We start from the raw sequence: 18913 nt of genomic DNA, 5'->3' as shown, positions 1-18913 counted from the left end.
TCTAACTCCTTGAAGTTTGCTTTGTAAGCAGTAATTCAATATATTAACATTGTCAAGAAATTTTTAATTAAAAAAGCGCATCGTTTTACTGAAATATTTAATACTGTCTTGTTATTATAACAATACAACAACGAAAACTCGCTTTCTTTTCATGTTGTATAAATAATATGTTTATTGATATTACAAAAGTTACCTCAAACTTTACAAAGACTTTTTCAATAACTTTTATGGCAGTTAATATTTGTTTGTCACGACAAGGGTCCCATACAAAGATTTATAATTTGATAATTTGTCTTATCTAATAGCGACAAATGAAATCAATATTTCGCATATTTCATTTCGCGCTTTCTGTGGCCTGAAAAAAAAATCTTCCTATCAAGCTTCTTTAATGTTCTTGACTAATGTATAATTTTGTGTCTTAAATTTTGTTGAGAAAACGAAGTTAAGGTCACCAATGTTGTTAATGCCAAAAAAATAAAATAAATTATTACAAAAATAACTAATATATTTAGCATGGGTCTTCAACACAACTTATTAAGCAAAGGTAGGACGTTCTGCTGTAAAAATAACATCAAAAGATCCCAGATTTCGGGTATGTGATTTTCTCGCTGTGTTTAAGACCGATTGTTGGTCCTGTGCTTTTTTCTGCTCTTCGGTCGGGTTGTTGTCCTTTTGACATAATTATCACCATTTCCATTCTTAATTAAACTATCATCAATCTAGGATCCAGATTTACGTTTGATACAAGTTTGACTGCACATGCCATGTATATTCATGGAATAAATCTGGTTCTTGGTCGAATACTTCACTTTGTTCATAAACTTTGAGTGTAGCGTAATACAAGCGGATTCCAGTTTTGGATACAAAATGTAGTAGCAATTTGTAATGTCTGTTGCTTACGGGTAGCTCTACGAAATACAGGTTCTAGTATATAATAGTTGACTGATTCGTAACATATAACAAACCACATCTTCACATTTTTTTTTTAAACTGAAAAGCTCAATTTACTATAAGACACAGGAAGGGACAACAGGAGTAGCTGTGACGTGTTTTGTTTATAAACTATAGGCCTTACGATGACCTATAGTTGTTAATGTTTGTGTCATTTTGGTCTTTTGTGGATAGTTGTCTCAATTGCAATCATACCACATCTTCTTTTTTATACTATCGGTTCGAATTCCTTTTCACAGAATCTTCGAAACTCCAATATCAATCGCTTTACTAATTTAAAAACCTAGAACAACAACTTGGAGACTTTACTAAAACTACGATACCAACCTTATAAACTTTGAAACATAATATAGAAACAACCTTATTTACACAACTAAGTTTCATACAAAAGTAGTCTAAAAATATACCTTTAATTTACCCTAAATTCTTTCACTGACTCCGAGGTCCCAACTGATTTGATCCACAATTATAACCCTTCAAAAACTATAAGTGGACAAGCTTCAAAACCATTGGTTCCTGATACACTCCGTCTCCGAGACACCTAGTTTCTGAGACACATAATTTCTGAAGCACCTAGTTTCAGAGACAACTACAGTTGTTCTGAAACAACTAAAATCTCTGAAGCACCTAGTTCCTGTGCCAACTAGTTTTGAAACAACTAGTCTCTGAAGCACCTATTTCCTGAGACAACTATTTTTGAAACAACTATAGTCTCTGAAACACCTATTTCCTGAGACAACTAGTTTTGAAACAACTATAGTCTCTGAAGCACCTAGTTCCTGAGACAACTATAGTTTTGAAACAACTTATAGTCTCTGAAGCACCTATAGTTCCTAAGACAACTAGTTTTGAAACAACTAGTCTCTGAAGCACCTAGTTCCTGAGACAACTAGTTTTGAAACAACTATAGTCTCTGAAGCACCTAGTTCCTGAAACAACTATAGTTTTGAAACAACTATAGTCTCTGAAGCACCTAGTTCCTGAGACAACTAGTTTTGAAACAACTATAGACTCTGAAGCACCTAGTTCCTGAGACAACTATAGTTTTGAAACAACTATAGTCTCTGAAGCACCTAGTTCCTGAGACAACTAGTTCTGAAACAACTATAATCTCTGAAGCACCTAGGTCCTGAGACAACTAGTTGTGAAACAACTAGTCTCTGAAGCACCTAGTTCTTGGGACACCTTATCTTCGAAAATCGAAAACACCAGATTATTACCAATGGGAAATTACAGTCTCCGAATAACCCGATAGCTTGCAACAATCGTAAAGACTTCCAAACCACAAGCTTTCAACACGAACTAGGGTTCAAAACTTCCCAATTAATATACAACTTCTTTATTTGCTGGTATATACTTTAATGACTACAACTCGACAACGAACTAAAAACACTATCTTGAACTGCATTTTTGTCAAATTGCCAAAAAATGGCACACAGTTTTGACCACATTTACTGGTGCACACAAATTCCCTTAGAACTGAAGTTCTGCCTATCCAAACTACATGATGTAAAAAATGAAAACAACACGTAATAAATAGAAAGCCAATATCGCATAGTCAGCTAAAAAGCCCACGAAATGACAATAAATTCCAAAACTTTACACTGAAGATTATGACCTACAATTGTTTCTCCTTTCAATAGAAAACCCAAAGAAAAAAATTATTGCAATCCACTTATTAAACGTAATGCTTGATAAAGTTTCAATTACTATATAGTCTTTCTACTAATTAATTTTCACTTTTTTGTGTTAGTAATTAAATACCTTCATTAAGCGAATCATTTATAAAAGATAACATTTAAACTTATAGATTACAAAGGGCGTCGAGTGTCATGATATCTCAGTAAAATGATAAGTGATATTCTTTTGGTTATTTTAAATCTTTTAAATGTTAATTTAATTCGCAAAATACACAATATGTCCATTGACAATGGGAATTAAATGGCTCTTTGGGGGGTAAGCGAGTCGTATCCAAAATAGTTAGTATCTGTATTAAGCGTGTCATGAAGCATAGCTAAAGTCTATGTGATTGACCTTGCCCGCCCGTTGGTATGTGTTTAGATTTACTATTGTTAGTAAACCCAGGGAGGTAGAATTTTGTATATATTAAAAGGTCTACCTTGTCTGCCGTCTAATTGTCACGAGGGTTAATATACACAACTGGAGTATAACTTACTATAGTGGTGTTCAGATATAGTATATAACATCAGGAAGGCATCGATTTTGAGAAACTTCGATATATTTATCAGTTAATTAAATGAAAATATTGGAAATAATCCGGGAAAATCAATGGAACACATCTTCAATTTATGATGTTCAAACAAGTATGGAGAAACTACAGTGGATGTCTTGATGAGTTGTTTAACGATAAAGTAAAATCATGATAACAAAGTAGAATAATATTGTGATAAAACCGGAAGTTTACGAATGTAATTGCCATGGTAGCACGTGTTGGACTGTAAGGATATATTGTGAAAAGTTATTGTTTTAAAATGAAGGGATTAAAGGGGAATTTAAAGAAGCCCCGCCATTTTAATCAGATGGCTTCGACTATCCCACCAAATTTTCTGCCACCTTTCGCAAACGTCAGTGATCAGCATAAGGATGACCGACTTCGAAAGCGAGGCGAACATCAGTATACTAAGTTTAAAGGACCATACGAAAACGAGTTTATGAGGTAAATAATGTAATGTACATGTATAGATATAGAATAATGTTTTGCTTTAAACTTTCATTATTTGCATTTTTGCTTGCATTTACATGCAGTCTATTGTATTGTTCTTTGCAGAAGCTGTGTATACCGTGAACATAAATACTTAATTTGCAATTCGAGGGCCCAGTAATTGCATTCTTTTATAACTCTCTAGTACCTTTTACACTTCAGGCGTAATTTGTGATTTGACATAAGGGTTGTATCTATGTCATGTATGTCGCTTTTGGTTATATGAGTTTCAATTGATGTTCTGACTTCTTGTAAATGTCTAGTGACCATGGTGTGTAATAGTGTTAGCACATCAAACAATGGAATGAACATACCAAAATTGTTACAAGAGAAACTATATTTTATGGGATGTCTTATCGTTTTTACATACATATAATTTGTTTTCACTTCTGATTTTTGTTATCTATGGAAAGTTTGGTATAGAGGATAGAAGCATGATGTAGTATACGGTTTGAGTTTAATCATTGCTGAAGGCTGTTTAGTAGTCTATTATTGCTTATATCCTCTTCATAAGACTTTTGAGGGATAACCGTTGCCATCATATCACATCTCCTAAATTTCATATTAATACATTGATACAGTTTTCATTACAACTTCAAAAACAAAACAATCAACTCCTTCGAATCAGATTGCTATGCATTGGACTTATAATTGTGAGACTGAAGACCTTTGTAAAAACCTGAATTTTATCATGAAACATTTTATATAGACTATTCTCGTACATTAGGAAGTTCGTACATACGATGTTGGTACTTACAAATCAAGAACTGTTAAACTGAAGACTACTTACGTATTGTTTTTGTGTTTTTGTTTTATTTTTGTGTTTTAGTTCAGTCATCTTTGAGTCTCAGTTTACCCCTTTCTTTCGTTATATGATATTAAAACAACTTGAGGGGAATTCTTTAAATGTTTTATTAGTATAAAGTCTAACGTTTTTTTATGTATCACACATCAAAACTATAAAACTGGTATATCACTTGTTTATTTAAATAGATATAGATATACATTTGAATAATTAGAAAAAAAATAAAAATGTTCACATCATTTAGATCTATAAATATGAGAATTATTTACATAAGAAGTCGGTCTTCTGTAAAATAAATTCAGAAATATTTGGAATGATAAAAGTTTGTTTTGAGAACAATTTACCAGGTGTAAGATTGACGGTCCTATCTCTTTAAACTCACTTATAAATGTAAAATCGGTCGCTACTTATAATTATACAGTCCAGGAGACCAATATAAAAATAAGATAGCACTTGATTCGAAATTCGTGACCTATATATTTGAGGAGGTGACACAGGGTGCGATCATTTCAAAATCCGTATTGTTATTTTTTCCCATTTTTTTTAACTTCTCTATTTTTCAATTTTTTCCCACATCTCAGTTTTTCTTCCTATATTTCCACGTCCTAAAAGTCCTTTTCCCCAGATCCCACTTTTTTTCCGACTATATTGCACAACCCAATTCAAAAGTTGTGCCATCCCCCTGAAATATAGTCAATTTGTTACTCAAGTATTGAGAGCTGTAGTTTCTTCACATTTAAAGTACTAGTTTTCACCCCTCATAGCTGTGGGATAACTGGCTAGGAATATTTTCAAAAATAAGATAAAATATTTATTAGTATAAGTAAGTAAGTAAGTAAATTGTTTATTATAGTGACATGTGTAAGTCAGCATAAATATATAAATTTGTACAAAATATAATTACATATATAATACACCCGGCCCAATGGACCAATAAGTCACCTTTTACTTTTAGTTCAATATAAATGTTCTAATATAACGTGTCAATTGCCAATTTAAATTTAAATACAGATAATTATAGATTAAGAATTAACGATTGTAAAAGTTCATATAATGATAAATTCATCTAAAGTTTGTAAAAAAGTTTAAGAATGTTAACTAGAGTAAACTGTTTGTTTTCTACGGAAAAGTGACGCTGCTAAGTATTTAGCTATTTTCCTTGGATGGTTCACCATTAGAAATGTTAATTTTCCCTGGTCATCTAGTTGCGTATAGTCAGGCACCATTAATATCTCGCTAAAACAGTATAAAAACCCTAGCAAAGAGCATAAACAGCCCAAGGCAACAAATGGGTCTTAGACACAGCAAAAAAATCCGGCACCCGGAGGTTGGCTTGGCCCCTAAACGTAAACGAAAGTGGACGTAACAATTAGTCTCCAAAAACATATAAAAAACAAATTAACAATGCTGATATGCAACATTTACAAGAAAGGAAACAAATATTTTTGAAATAAATCTACAAACTTAAAATTGAGAAAGGAAATGGTGAATAAGTCAAAGCGACAACCACCCGACCATAGAGCAAACAACAGTCTACTTCTTATAACCTAAAATATATAAAATAAAGGCTCCAATAAATTTAAATCAAAACGGCGTTCCCATGCATGCTAAATAGTTGTGAATAAATTTACAAAGAGACTATCATGCTGGACATGTTCAATTCTATAAGTACACTCGGAACTAATTTAAGGAAAGTAAAAGAAGATCTGAATTAATAAGGTACCCAATATTTGCATAAGAAGACGTAGCTTTAAATAGATAGTCGTTTAAGAATTAGCAGTGTTCCTAGGAATTTTTTAAATACTTAAAGTATAAGCAAATATTACTTTTATATATCTATACAAACTAGATTATCTGTTAACATACTACAAACCATGGACGACATTAAACAAATGATTTTTTTATGTAAAACGGTAATTTAATTTGAAGTGCCACCGATCTTTAAATAGTGGGCGTGATGGATAGACCATGGTGTTCGTATATCTTTTAAAAAATGGAAGGCACTTGTACTTTAAATTAATAGTCATTATACCGCGAAAAGTGATCAGTTAACAAATAAATTTAAATCTTGAGATCACCTAATACTTTAATCCTTTTTAATTTTTCAAAATACACAAACTTTTTGAGGAAATCTGAAATTTATAGCAAACAAAATATCTGCACTAACATGGCAAATGGAAAGAAAGGACTAACATAATTACGTTTCTGTCTTCCATTACAAAGTCATAAGCAGTCTCAGTCTTGAGTAACCCGACTTGAAACAAGCTTACAGCAAGTGATTCATTGTAAATATTTGTAAACTTTAATAACAAAGCGTTTGAATCGTACACCCAAGTAAAAGTTACCAGTAGTTTAATTTTAATCCCAGCCTTGTCTGGTTAAATTGCAGCAGAATCATTACTACAAGGTATTAATTTTGCTTTTGAAGAAGGACTACTATGTACGTTGACCTGTAGAACTTTTCCTTTGATTTCTAAATTTTATACTTATGTTATTGGGATATCAAGTTATGTAAGTACTATAGTACTTGTTTTATATTCGTAAAAAATGAAAACAAAAGTTTATAAATTGTATGCATTAGAATAAATTGCCTTGTTTGTGCATGGAGAAGGTCATGTTACCTTTAAACATTTTGCAGTTCTGGTTAAATAAACAAATTTATTATAATTATTCTGCCATATAAAGTGGATAGTATTTGTATATGTTTGTCAATACTATATAAATAAACTGTCAATAGAAAATATTAAACCTTTTTGATGCTGGAACGAAATTTCTTTCAAAAATAATCTATATGTTTTAATATTTTATGGGAATCAATTGACACGAACACACTTTCAAAAATAAAAAGGATTTTAAATTGGTATTTTCTCCACTTGAGTAAAAATTACTATTCACCAAATGTTTTATCAATTTAAATAGGTAATATGTGTTGTAGTACTTGCTAAGTCATGTCGTGTTACCATAGAGACCAGCCTCTCACAAACAAACGGCACTTTCTTACGGAAAAGAAAAGAAAAATAAAATATATATTACTTATAAATGCGTAACTTTGATCATTAGTTTTAAAGAAAGTAAAGTGACCGTTGTCACGTCATATAACGTATAAGGAATGCCACTTAGTTTTTACTTAGGATAAGTGGGGTTAAAAGTCAGTTGTGATTATAATAGACTATAGCCAACTAAAGTATGGCTGATGGGTAAGACAATTTCTAATAATATATGTATGTACATTTATAAATATCAATTTGAATATAGAATTGATTAAAATTATAATTATTATAATAATAATTATAATGATTGATAAAAAACAAATAAAACAAATATAATAACTTGAAGGATTTTTCAAGTATTTTTTTTAAAAAGTGAAATTTATTTTGGAGATACATTTCATACATGTTTTCCTGAAAGAGTACAGCAGTAGAAAGTTTTCTGAGATTCTGATTTTGGACTACACATTTGGTGAGGTTTAACTCACCTATTTCTTCTTTTTAAAATTATGAAATATGGAGTTGATGCCATAGCATATCTGTGACGGATAGTCTGCTTACGCTATGCATAAAATGCTGTCCATTATTTATCATATATATGCATTCTTTGTTTCAGAGCTAATATGGACCAGAATTGGGCAAAGAAAATGAATATAGCCAACAAAGAAAGAGAAAACGTAGCGAGAATAGTATGGCTTTTAATGGATGCTGGCACTTTTGCCTTACGTAGCACCTTTGACAGTGTCCATCCTCCATTGAACCTGAGGGAGCATCTGTCCCAGGCACACATCAAAGCCGTACTACAACGTCTACATACATCCAACGTTATCAACGACAAACTATGGGAGATGTTATACCCTCTCAATAAGAAGAATACCTCTTCACAGCAGTATGACAGCAGATCTTTGTGTGTCTTACTACAGTCTATATGTCATCTGTGTCCGCCATATCCAAATGGATGGGGCGTGGCACCACTACCAACCGATAGTAGTCTAAGCGCCGACATTGTTCGGTTACAACTCTTACACCAGAAAGTGGCACGAATGGGTGAGTAGGGACACTGAATTCACTACATTTTAAGGGCGATTTTAGCTAATATGTGTGTGGGGGAGGTGGGAGTCTTAACATAGTCACTTGTATATGTAATAACCAACCCTTTATACCTTAATATAACACAAGGTACACGTCAACATGTTTTTTGGGAAATTTAACTAGATGGTGGACATTCGTTTTATTTTGATTTCGCGGTTGCTGATCCTAATGAAACTTGCTATATTGTAATAATAAGATGATGAGATGTGGTATCAAAACCAACGAGACAACTTAGCACCCGAGACTAATGTAGATGCATTTTAAAAGCAATGTTATACTCCACCGTAGTTCTTCGACATTGAGAAGACACATACCATTGCATACTGACATAAAAATTGCGACACAATTCAAACGAAAAAATGTATGGCCTAATTTTTATCAAAAGTTTACACCAAAAAAAGAACAGACAACAACAGACAACAACCACTTTACAACAAAGTCCTCAATCTACATTTTCAAAATGATGTATAACAATCCTATTTTTATTGTGTGAAATATTTATATAAAAACTTTTAAGAAGATCGTTAATTATTCCGTCTTCTCACAGCGAAATGGATAACTTAACGTGAGAACAAGTTTTTCATATACTTCTCACCGCCTGCAATTAATCAGTTCTTATGTGGTATCATGTCGAAATAGATATAACAATTTTTGTGTTCTTTGTAATAAATCATGACAAAGGCAATCAATTGAATAACTGTTGTTTTGTCTACGGTTTTTTTTTCTGGCTTGCCTCCATACAAACAGAGGACAACGCATATTTTACAGTGTAAATGACAATAAGTGTACGCCAAATATCAAAAGGCATAACAGACAACCAACAATTAAACAAAGATGTGCCCTTAGATTCCCAACGAAAAACCAGCAGTTCCAATGATGTGAATGTAAGCAAGTGGGTCACTGTATGGCCTTCACAATGATCAAACACATATATCGTTTAGTCGTCTTTGCACGAACAATATGAATTAAAATCTGAAGTGGAAGCAATGTTGACACACAACATATGGAATTGAATCCTTTTTTTGTATTTTTTTTTCTTGATGAAACGTGTGAAATTACATACTACAATATTAGACACAAATAATAAAAAAAATTAAGTGACACTTGTAAGATCGATTAAATCATAATGGTTTAATGAGATATAAACATTACAATTGATTTTGTAAATTAAAAGCTGCTTATAGCAATTGACACTTCTGGTGCATTTTTATTGAATTCTTCAAGCTTTTATTACTACAGATAGAGGACAAGATACGATAAGGCCTGTTTTGACCTACCCCCACCCCCTTTTTCACTATTGAAATTTTGTTTGTCAAAGCTACTTATTATGTTAAAACATTCCCTGAGGTTTGAAGTTTGTTTAAATGAATTTCAAAACAATGAATCATGTTGTTGATCTTCATCTCTATTTTATATATTATGATATAAATGTCGTTTTCTTCAGATATGATATCCCCAGAAGAGTTTGTAGTCTTATGGAACCAGATAAAAGAAGTACTGGTTCGGTTAGGTGGTCCACCAATCAGGGTCCGTCTACACAGAATCGAGCACGAGATGATAACAACAGACCTACAGAACCATTACGTCAATCTGTTCCAGGATCAATGGGCAGACGGTAGAAAACTCGTCATGACACCTAAATCAACAGGGTCGAGGAAAAGAGGAAGGTCAATGAAGAATAAAAAGGAAGAAAATGGTAAATCCTTTAATTAAATTTATAAAATCTAAAAGGGGCAAACAAGTTTCAGTTGAAGGAAATCAGACAAATCCTAGACCGTTAAAAGAATTTTCAACGTGGGTTTTTGGGTGGGGATTGTGTTGCTTAATCTTTATATTGTTTTATACTCGAATGTAGTGGCTCTTCTTTTTGTATTTCTTTGTGCTATGCATGGCGCTGTCTGTTTCTCTTCGACATATGGCGTAAATTAATTTTGGATTGTATCTCTCTATTGATAAGGACTGTTATGACATTGTTTTGAATGTAGCCTTTTGACAATGTTGGTATTTGTGTTTCAGGAATCCCAAAAGAAGACAAAGCTGTTTTACTGAAGACATACCGGATGTTTGTCGATAACGTGCAAGCAGAAGACATTCTCGATCGTCTGCAGCAGAACCAGGTACTCAAATTCAGCGAACGTCAGGAGATTCTGGCTATATCGAAAAACTCCGAGAGGATGCAAACGATCATAGAGAAAATACATACCACAAAACTGTCCTTCGGATTCAAGGCACTTTGTGATTCCATTAAGTTCAAGTATAAAAAGTTGTACGATGTTGTCATGGCGATCCGGAAAGAAGTTTACAAACATGGAATAAAAGACACAGTGGGTAAGATAACAATTATATAGGATATTATTTTTAAAGATATTTTAGGATTTTACAAATTTCGTTCATCACAATTCAGTTTATAGTAAAACAAATGCAACAGCCATTTATTTATAACCTTTAATACATTTAGAAATTTACGTTCTATAGTTAATTCTCATAGTCTGCTCTTTACCTTTTTCTCCTCAGATACATGTTCATTGTATTAATGTTTTTTATGAATATTATATATTTCCTATACATTTTGCTATTTAAAGAAAACAGGAGAGACGAGATCAAATTAAAGTGTAAGATTTTTGTTTTAAAGCTAGAGTTGCTGATTTGATATAGTTGTAATATATTTAAGACTTAGAGGAACTGGGTAAGCTACACGTTTACACTCTCACTTTTCAGTTTATTCATGTCAACTTTTCAGGAATTCACAATATACATGTATTGTAAATTTTCATTTATTTTTCCAACGTTTGTAAGTTTTGTCTTAGGAAGCTCGACTTATATCATCCATTCCCATTATTGACATGACATAACTATATGTAAAGTGTTGTATTTAGACATACTTCTTCTGACTGAGTCCACTTTGCTGTATTTGATCCAACAGAAACGTTGGTTGCAAACAGAGAGGGGTCTATTTCGACCATTAGATATCCATTTCTTGTCTTGTTCGTCGATCCAACATTTTAAAAGTAGTAATTGAAAATATCTTAAATGTAGTACTGCTAAGATTTTTCTTTCAAATTGTTCATTAACAAATATTTCCGTTCTATAGGGGTATACATACCTGGTAAGTCATCTGGTTTGTTCTGACATTTGAGGAAGGAAAATAATTGAAAAGCACTTCTAATATCAGACACGTTTTAAAGAATATTTCCACGGAGGTTTGGTCTTTCGCACGTTTTCATCATTCGTTGATTTGCACATTATCATTATAAGCAAGGATAACAGTTGTTTTTTTATCGTAAGAACGAAATATTTGGTGTAGCAGAAACTTAACAGTAAAAGTGCAACGTTTCAAAAGCAAAAATGAATATTCTTTGCCAGGTCTTCAACTGAATATGTATTGTTTTTAGACTTTTAAAAGAGACTATGCAGCTGTATTGTATGGCTAAAATGTAGACATTGATTTTATACTGCTATATATTTATACAATGTGTCTGATTCGTTGATTAATTGTTGTTGTTCTAGCAAGTTTTGGGTGGACCTCTAATAAGCGTTATTAGCAACAGCAGTATTTTAAATTATATAGATTTGTGTTCCATTCAAAGCTGTTTATGAAGCACTGATTATGTGAATATTCTTTTTATATAATTTTTTTCACTTTTAATTTTTTAATCCACATTCTTCATGTTTTCTCTCTGAGTACGATGACCATGTAACAAAAAATACAACATTATTTGGCAACCCCTAAAATTAATTATTAATTGAAAATTAAAGAGTATATCAGTAATTTTTTTAAGGTAGTACCTGTATATATGTCTTTTCTTTCTTTGACTTGTGAAGTATTTGGTGGTAAAACTGGTAAGATTGTGCACTGTATTCACTGGTGGCCTACTGTATTCACTAACTGATCTAGTTTTGTGTTTGTTTCTTTTACCAGAATGCACCACAAATCCACCCCCCCCCCCAAACTCCCCCACCTTTTAGCCTGATTGTTTTAGTATAATATACATTTTGCTGGTAAAATGAGAAATTATTATTGTTTACATAAATCAAAGAAAAGAATAGTAAAAGGTTAAAGAGTTTCCAAGTCCTTTTGATTGCTCCTACATGTTTTTTTTTATAAATGATAATAAGGAGGGTTCATTTAAATTTTTTACCAGAAGCCGTATGGATATCAAATCAAAGTTATTGAGACCAAAAGAACAAATTTAAAACACCCCAAAAATTTGTGTATTAGAAAAAAAATAATCTCTTCTGCTGAGGAAATAGTACATTCAACGACATTTGTCTACTTCACCAGGTGTGGAATTCAAAATCTAAATGCCAAAATGGTAGGAATTTAAAACTTTTCAATTGGAAAAAGATGAAGAGAATATATAGAATATTAAAGGTGTTTTACATTTAACTCGTAAAGTATTCATAGTGCTAATGGTATTCATATAACTTGTATCATAAAACAAAGTTTTAAAATCCTGGGATAAATTTAAGATCTGAAGATAAATTTTTGCACAGTTTAAATTCTATTAAACACGGTTAACACCTATATATAGTTAATATCAATGAACATATTATATTATTAAACTGAGAACTTTAAATAACCGTGTCAAATAGCAATGTATATAGATGGTTTTGAATGATATATTTATTGATAAATTACAAACTTATTTATGAGTTAAATGATCTGACATAGTCGCTGGTAACCTGGTATTTCATTCTTATGTTGCTTGGTGACAAGATACATACAACACTCTCCTAATGACACTTTTAAAATACTTACAGCATGCAACACATTAAACCTGTCGGTCTTTCAATGAAGTAGTTTACAAATCCTCATAAAAAAAAACCTTAAAAAAAAACCGAAGGAAAGACAAAACAACAGAACGAGTAATAAAGGCAACAGCAGTATACCGCTGTTCAAAATTCATAAACCGACTGCGAGAAAACGAATCAGGATTACAGACTTAAACCGAAAGAACACATCAACTATAAGCCGAAAAGAAAGAAACAACAGAAACACTGAAGTGAGAAATGAGTTTACAATGGTCTATGAGAATTGAAAATTTCTCCATTTTGAACCTTTATATATTGCTTGATTTTGTCTTTTAATCTGAAGTACACTACATATCTTTAAAACTAAAAATACTTGCAAATACTCCAAACTTTGTCTTTATATCAAGTATACCTCCCCTCCCATTTGAACCTTTATATATTGCTTGATTTTGTCTTTTGATCCTAAGCACACTACATATCTTTAAAACTAATAAAGGCAACAGTAGTATACCGCTGTTCAAAACTCATACATCCATGGACAAAAAACAAAATCGGGGTAACAAACTAAAACCGAGGGAAACGCATTAAATATAACATACTTCTAATAAATACCATTTTATATTGTTTTAGATGTTGTTGGTGTATGCCGGGATTCTCTTTACCAGACATACAAAGCCATGTTTGCCAAATGTCATCCATTTTCCTGGGCTGATAACATCTCTGTAAATATAAGGGATCTATATACACCACTAGATATTCTGGATTCGAACGGGTAGGTATTACCACACTTCCAAATTCTGCAATTAAAATAACTACTGTTAATTCAGAAATTATTGCGATGTTTTTATTATTGCGATAAATGCGACAGGGTTATAATCGCAATAATTCAACCTCGCATTTTGAAATTTTTTATCTGAATTAAACATGATTTTTCTCAATATCGCAAAAATTAGGATCGCATATAAGTCTTAAATTTATATGAATTAAACATGATTTTTCTCAATATCGCAAAAATTAGGATCGCATATTAGTCTCAAATGACAAAATCGCAATTATATATGCACGCAATAATTTCTAACTTTACAGTATATGTTTTCTACACGTATTGACCAATTTTTATGGCCTACTATGTTTTTAGTATTCGATAATGCATTACAGATTTTAAATGTGTGATTTATTTCATTCGAGTATTGTATCGTGAATTTAAATGCTAGACAAAGTATGTTAGACAACCGATATTTTACAAACACGTTTATTAAATGATATACGATGTATTACAGTAAATCAAAGATAATTAATAGATCGAAACCAATTAATGTTATCCATTATGTACAGTATAGCGATTGTATGGTTAATAGGATAAACTAATTAAAAACAAGGATTTTACGAATGCCGTGAATATAATAAAGGGTAATGTGTAATGGTTGGCAGCAAATATAAGCAACCATATGTCCTTCAACAATGAGAAAAAGTCAGTCTTAAAAAGGAACTGACATGAAAAACTATGGACTAACGAATAACAAAATAATTTACAAAAAAACAAATATGAAAGACCAAAAATGCTGTTTTATATCATCTCAAACCCATTTTTTTTTTATACGTTCTTAACTTTATATATTTCATTTAATAAATTAAGAGACATGCTAAAACTATTGTTTGTGTTATTTTCTGCAGACGTAAGTTACATTTGAGTGATATATACCCACCTCCCTGTACGAATGGTAAAGGTCAAAGGATTGTCCTAGAAGGGGCTGGAGGAAGTGGCAAGTCTATCCTATGTGCAATGATAACACAATTATGGGCCAGCCATAAAAATTACTTCAAATATACTTACAACATACTAATACATGTCGACATTGCAACGATCAAAGGCGATTTTAAAACCGAGGTTTATCACAGGTTATTTCCTGATGATTTTAAAATCAAACAGAAAGATTTTTGGGCGACCATGGAAGAAAATTCACATGAAATTGTTCTGCTGATTGATAGCTACGAAGGAAAGACAGAGATGCGGGATCTACAGGAAATCATATCCGGTACCAGTCTCCCTCAAGCTACAGTAATTGTGGCTACGAATCCGGATACATCTCATAGTTTAGGATTTTCACCAGACTCAAAACTTTTCAACATGGGATATAGCTCACACAGCGTAGCTCGGTGCTTTAAAACTTATCTGTACCACTTCAAAGCCCATCCGGATAAGCACCAAGCGTTGTTCGACTTGATTGAAAATGAATCATGGGTAATGCATAAACATCTTGGTCAACCAATCGTGTGCCTTCTTATATTCGCTATTTATCAGACCAATAAAACCGCCAACTTGGATGACATTGACTGCATAACTAATTTATTTGAAGTATTTGGTTTAAGTATGGCAACCCATTACTGTAAGCGACAGAAAATTGATGTGATAGGCTATGAATTCCCCGAAGAAATTGTTAGTGCAATAAACGAGCTCAGTACATTTGCTTTCGAATCATTAAGAGACGGGAAACGTGCCTACCTCGAAGATGAAATTGTAACTCCGTCCAACAATTCTATGATATTTAATCTAGGTGTATTCTTTAGACTCAATGGACCTCATTGGAAGTTTACATGCACACTCATGCAGGACTTCCTAGCCGCGAGACATTTGAGCGATTTTGTATTAGAAGAAATGTCAACCATCTTGAAAGACAATAAAATGATGAAATACTCTCGCTATTCACAGATGATCACGTTATTGTGTGGACTTTTCCGTGACGACTACGATACGTCAACTCTTAAGAGTCTGTTCACTGATCTTGCCATGCGTAATATAAGTAACACTAAGGTTCTAGGAGATGATGTACAGTCTGTTCGATCAGCTGATTCTAGAGCGAGTATATCACATGCACCGAGTGGCAAGTTAGTGGATTACAACATAAGTTTACAGAGTCTTACCGAGTGTGATTATAGGGAAGACATGTGTGAGATTGTTGCTCAATCATTACCTGCCAAAATGATTATAAAAAGGGATGGACTTATTTCGACTAAAACCTTAGAGGCTCTACCTCTTGTGATGACAGTAGATGCCAATCGAATAACTTATCTAGACCTTGTTTTACAACCGTCGTATTCAAGTCAGGCAGCAGTGTATACGGAATTTGCAAAAGGAGTGGCAAAGACAGGTTGCATCAAACACCTAAAGATTCATTGGTCAACCTTAGATTTAATGGCTAGAATTTTGGACGCCTTCATGACCGAAGTTGGTTCCGTAGAAAGTATTGTTCTCACTGATATATGTAAGAAATCAATCAAACACGTGACCGCAGATACATGGGCCACATTACAAAATGCGTGCGAAAACATGACAAAAACCAAGGAGTTTGCTTTCCTGAATGGTAGTAAGGCCGCCATTGCATACTTTGTACTGCAACACCTTCCAACCACAATTCATGATCTTAACTTTACCGGATGTAAATTGAACATGATGTGCGCTTCTGAACTCAGTTATAAATTAGAACATGCGAATTCATTAACAAAACTTGATATCACAAACACACAACTAGCTGGGTCTGATTTTGTTGCTGTATTACAGGGTCTTAAGATATGTCCGACAATTAAACATCTCAAACTTTGTGGTGCCAAACTTGATCGACCGGGTGTTATCACACTAAGTGAATGCCTTCGTCTTACTCGAACTCTTCAGATTTTAGATTTGAGTAACTGTGAGCTGGATACTGAGATGTCCAAACTTCTCGCCAACGCCATTGCTGACAACAGGAGTCTGATGAAACTTGTTCTGAAGAATACAAAAGTAACACTAGAAGGAAAGAACGTCATTTCTCATACAAAATTTGTACAATTAAAAGTCATAGGGTTAGAAGATGCTAAACACTTACTTCTTTCAATTTAGGTAGTATATGTTCTATTAGTTAATTATGTCGCAAACAATCCATTCATTTGATCTGTCAGATTGCACTCTTTATTCCGTTTTTTTATAGCTTTCTATTCTACGCAATCACTGTAAGCAATGCTGTTACGGAGTTTTTAATATTAAAATTAAAACAAAATGTCTATTAAAAGTCTAAATATACAATTTAAAACTAGAATGACTGTTTTGTGTGCAATTAATTCCGCCTTTTCTGAACAGCTTTGGGACTAAAGAACTCGTTCGAATAGGACAGAGTTTCAATAGGTGTTTACGAATAACTTACGTGTATACAGGCCAACCACAAAAATGTATGTTTAATGTTTCTTTTATGAAAAATATTATTTGTAGGATTTTATTTTATATTGTTTTGTTATTACCTTTAGTATACATGTTTTTGGAATACCTGCGAATCTTTCATACATTAACAATAGTTCAAATAAAATGTAAGGGTGTATATTTGAGGCATACAATAGGATAGGCAGAAAAAACACATGTCAACATTTTTGGATAACTGCATTGCCTGATCTAATATTTATGGAATAAGGTCATTGATCAATTAAGACAACTTCTTAATTGTTATAAAATGAAGATTTATAATTCACGACAATAGAGTACACTTATATAAGAAAGAAAACAAAACTAATCGTAATGCATATACAAACAATGACAAAATGAATATAAATAAATCAAATATGTTACCCATCATTGTAAGCATTATTCAAGAGATAACTAGTTGGTATTACCACTTAGTTATATGATAGTATTCGATTTCGTTATATAAAACCATAAAATGGAAATCTTGTTTGATGTAATGGGAAATGGCGAAAGAACATTCTTATGTTTCGAAGTTTTCATTTCATCATTTTATTTTTGAAAAAAAAATGCTTTGTATTAAAAGAAGAAAATAAATGATTAAAGCATAATTTATAACCTGAAATGACATATTATAATATTAAAAATAAAACTTTAGAAAAGAAGTTAAAAACTGTTCCATTGCATTGAAATTCAGTTATACGTACACATTTGTTGTAATTTCAGATAATTTTGTTCATAAAAAAAATGAAAAAGTTATATTTGATAATTTTAACAATGATAATTTGTCTACATATATACTTTTTTAAATAAAGGTATTCATGAAAATCAGATGTTTTTCTCTTACATCCGACCTTGACGATGTGATAAGCCATATTATCGCTTTTTTGCGTATTTTCCTTTTGTACCTTTGATCTTTTTTTGTGATAATTTTTCATATCATTCTACTTGAGATGGTAAATTGTCGCAAGAAACTATAGACGCACGTGACGTTGTTACAGAAATTGACAACATCGTCATAGGTAAAATAGCGATAAACAGCGATATCCGACTCAAGCGAGAAAATTAATTTCGCTGAGATGATCGACGATAATCTATAAGTATGGAGTAAACATCTTTTCATTTCTTTTGTGGAGTTAATTTCAAGTATAACATACAATTATTCAGCGTACCTACTTATAGTTTTAGCTTTATAAACTTTTACAGCACATACAGATATTTGAGTTTCTCTGACAATATATAATACTAGTATCTAACTGTAAAATTTTATGATGATAGCCTATTTAGAAAAAGTCATTACAAGTAATATATGTTAATTTATAAAGTGATCTGTGATTAAAATCTGTGATATTTTGTAAACAAATGCATTTATGAATTTGATGCATTTATGGGTATTA

At 32.2% G+C, this 18913-nt stretch overlaps 1 protein-coding gene across 9 annotated transcripts in view; it reads left to right on the top strand.

The window, feature by feature from the left end:
- LOC134728103 (uncharacterized) overlaps positions 1-17517 on the top strand; it is a 58705-nt gene extending 41188 nt beyond the window's left edge. For 6 of the 9 annotated variants that reach the window (XM_063592528.1, XM_063592524.1, XM_063592527.1 and 3 more), the window contains exons 2-6: positions 8082-8512; positions 10002-10253; positions 10574-10885; positions 13940-14081; positions 14984-17517. In XM_063592528.1, coding sequence (XP_063448598.1) covers positions 8089-8512; positions 10002-10253; positions 10574-10885; positions 13940-14081; positions 14984-17186 — 3333 coding nt within the window. In that variant the 5' untranslated portion in view covers positions 8082-8088 and the 3' untranslated portion in view covers positions 17187-17517. Of the gene's footprint in view, positions 1-2952; positions 3629-7552; positions 7700-8081; positions 8513-10001; positions 10254-10573; positions 10886-13939; positions 14082-14983 lie in introns of those variants that run through there. The other 3 variants (XM_063592522.1, XM_063592525.1, XM_063592531.1) reach the window with 3 other exon arrangements.
- The last annotated feature ends 1396 nt before the right edge of the window (positions 17518-18913 follow it).

The sequence above is a fragment of the Mytilus trossulus genome, chromosome 8 (genome assembly GCF_036588685.1).
Source record: "Mytilus trossulus isolate FHL-02 chromosome 8, PNRI_Mtr1.1.1.hap1, whole genome shotgun sequence".
Classification (NCBI taxonomy): Eukaryota; Metazoa; Mollusca; class Bivalvia; order Mytilida; family Mytilidae; genus Mytilus; species Mytilus trossulus.
This window is presented reverse-complemented; position numbering and strand designations above follow the sequence as displayed.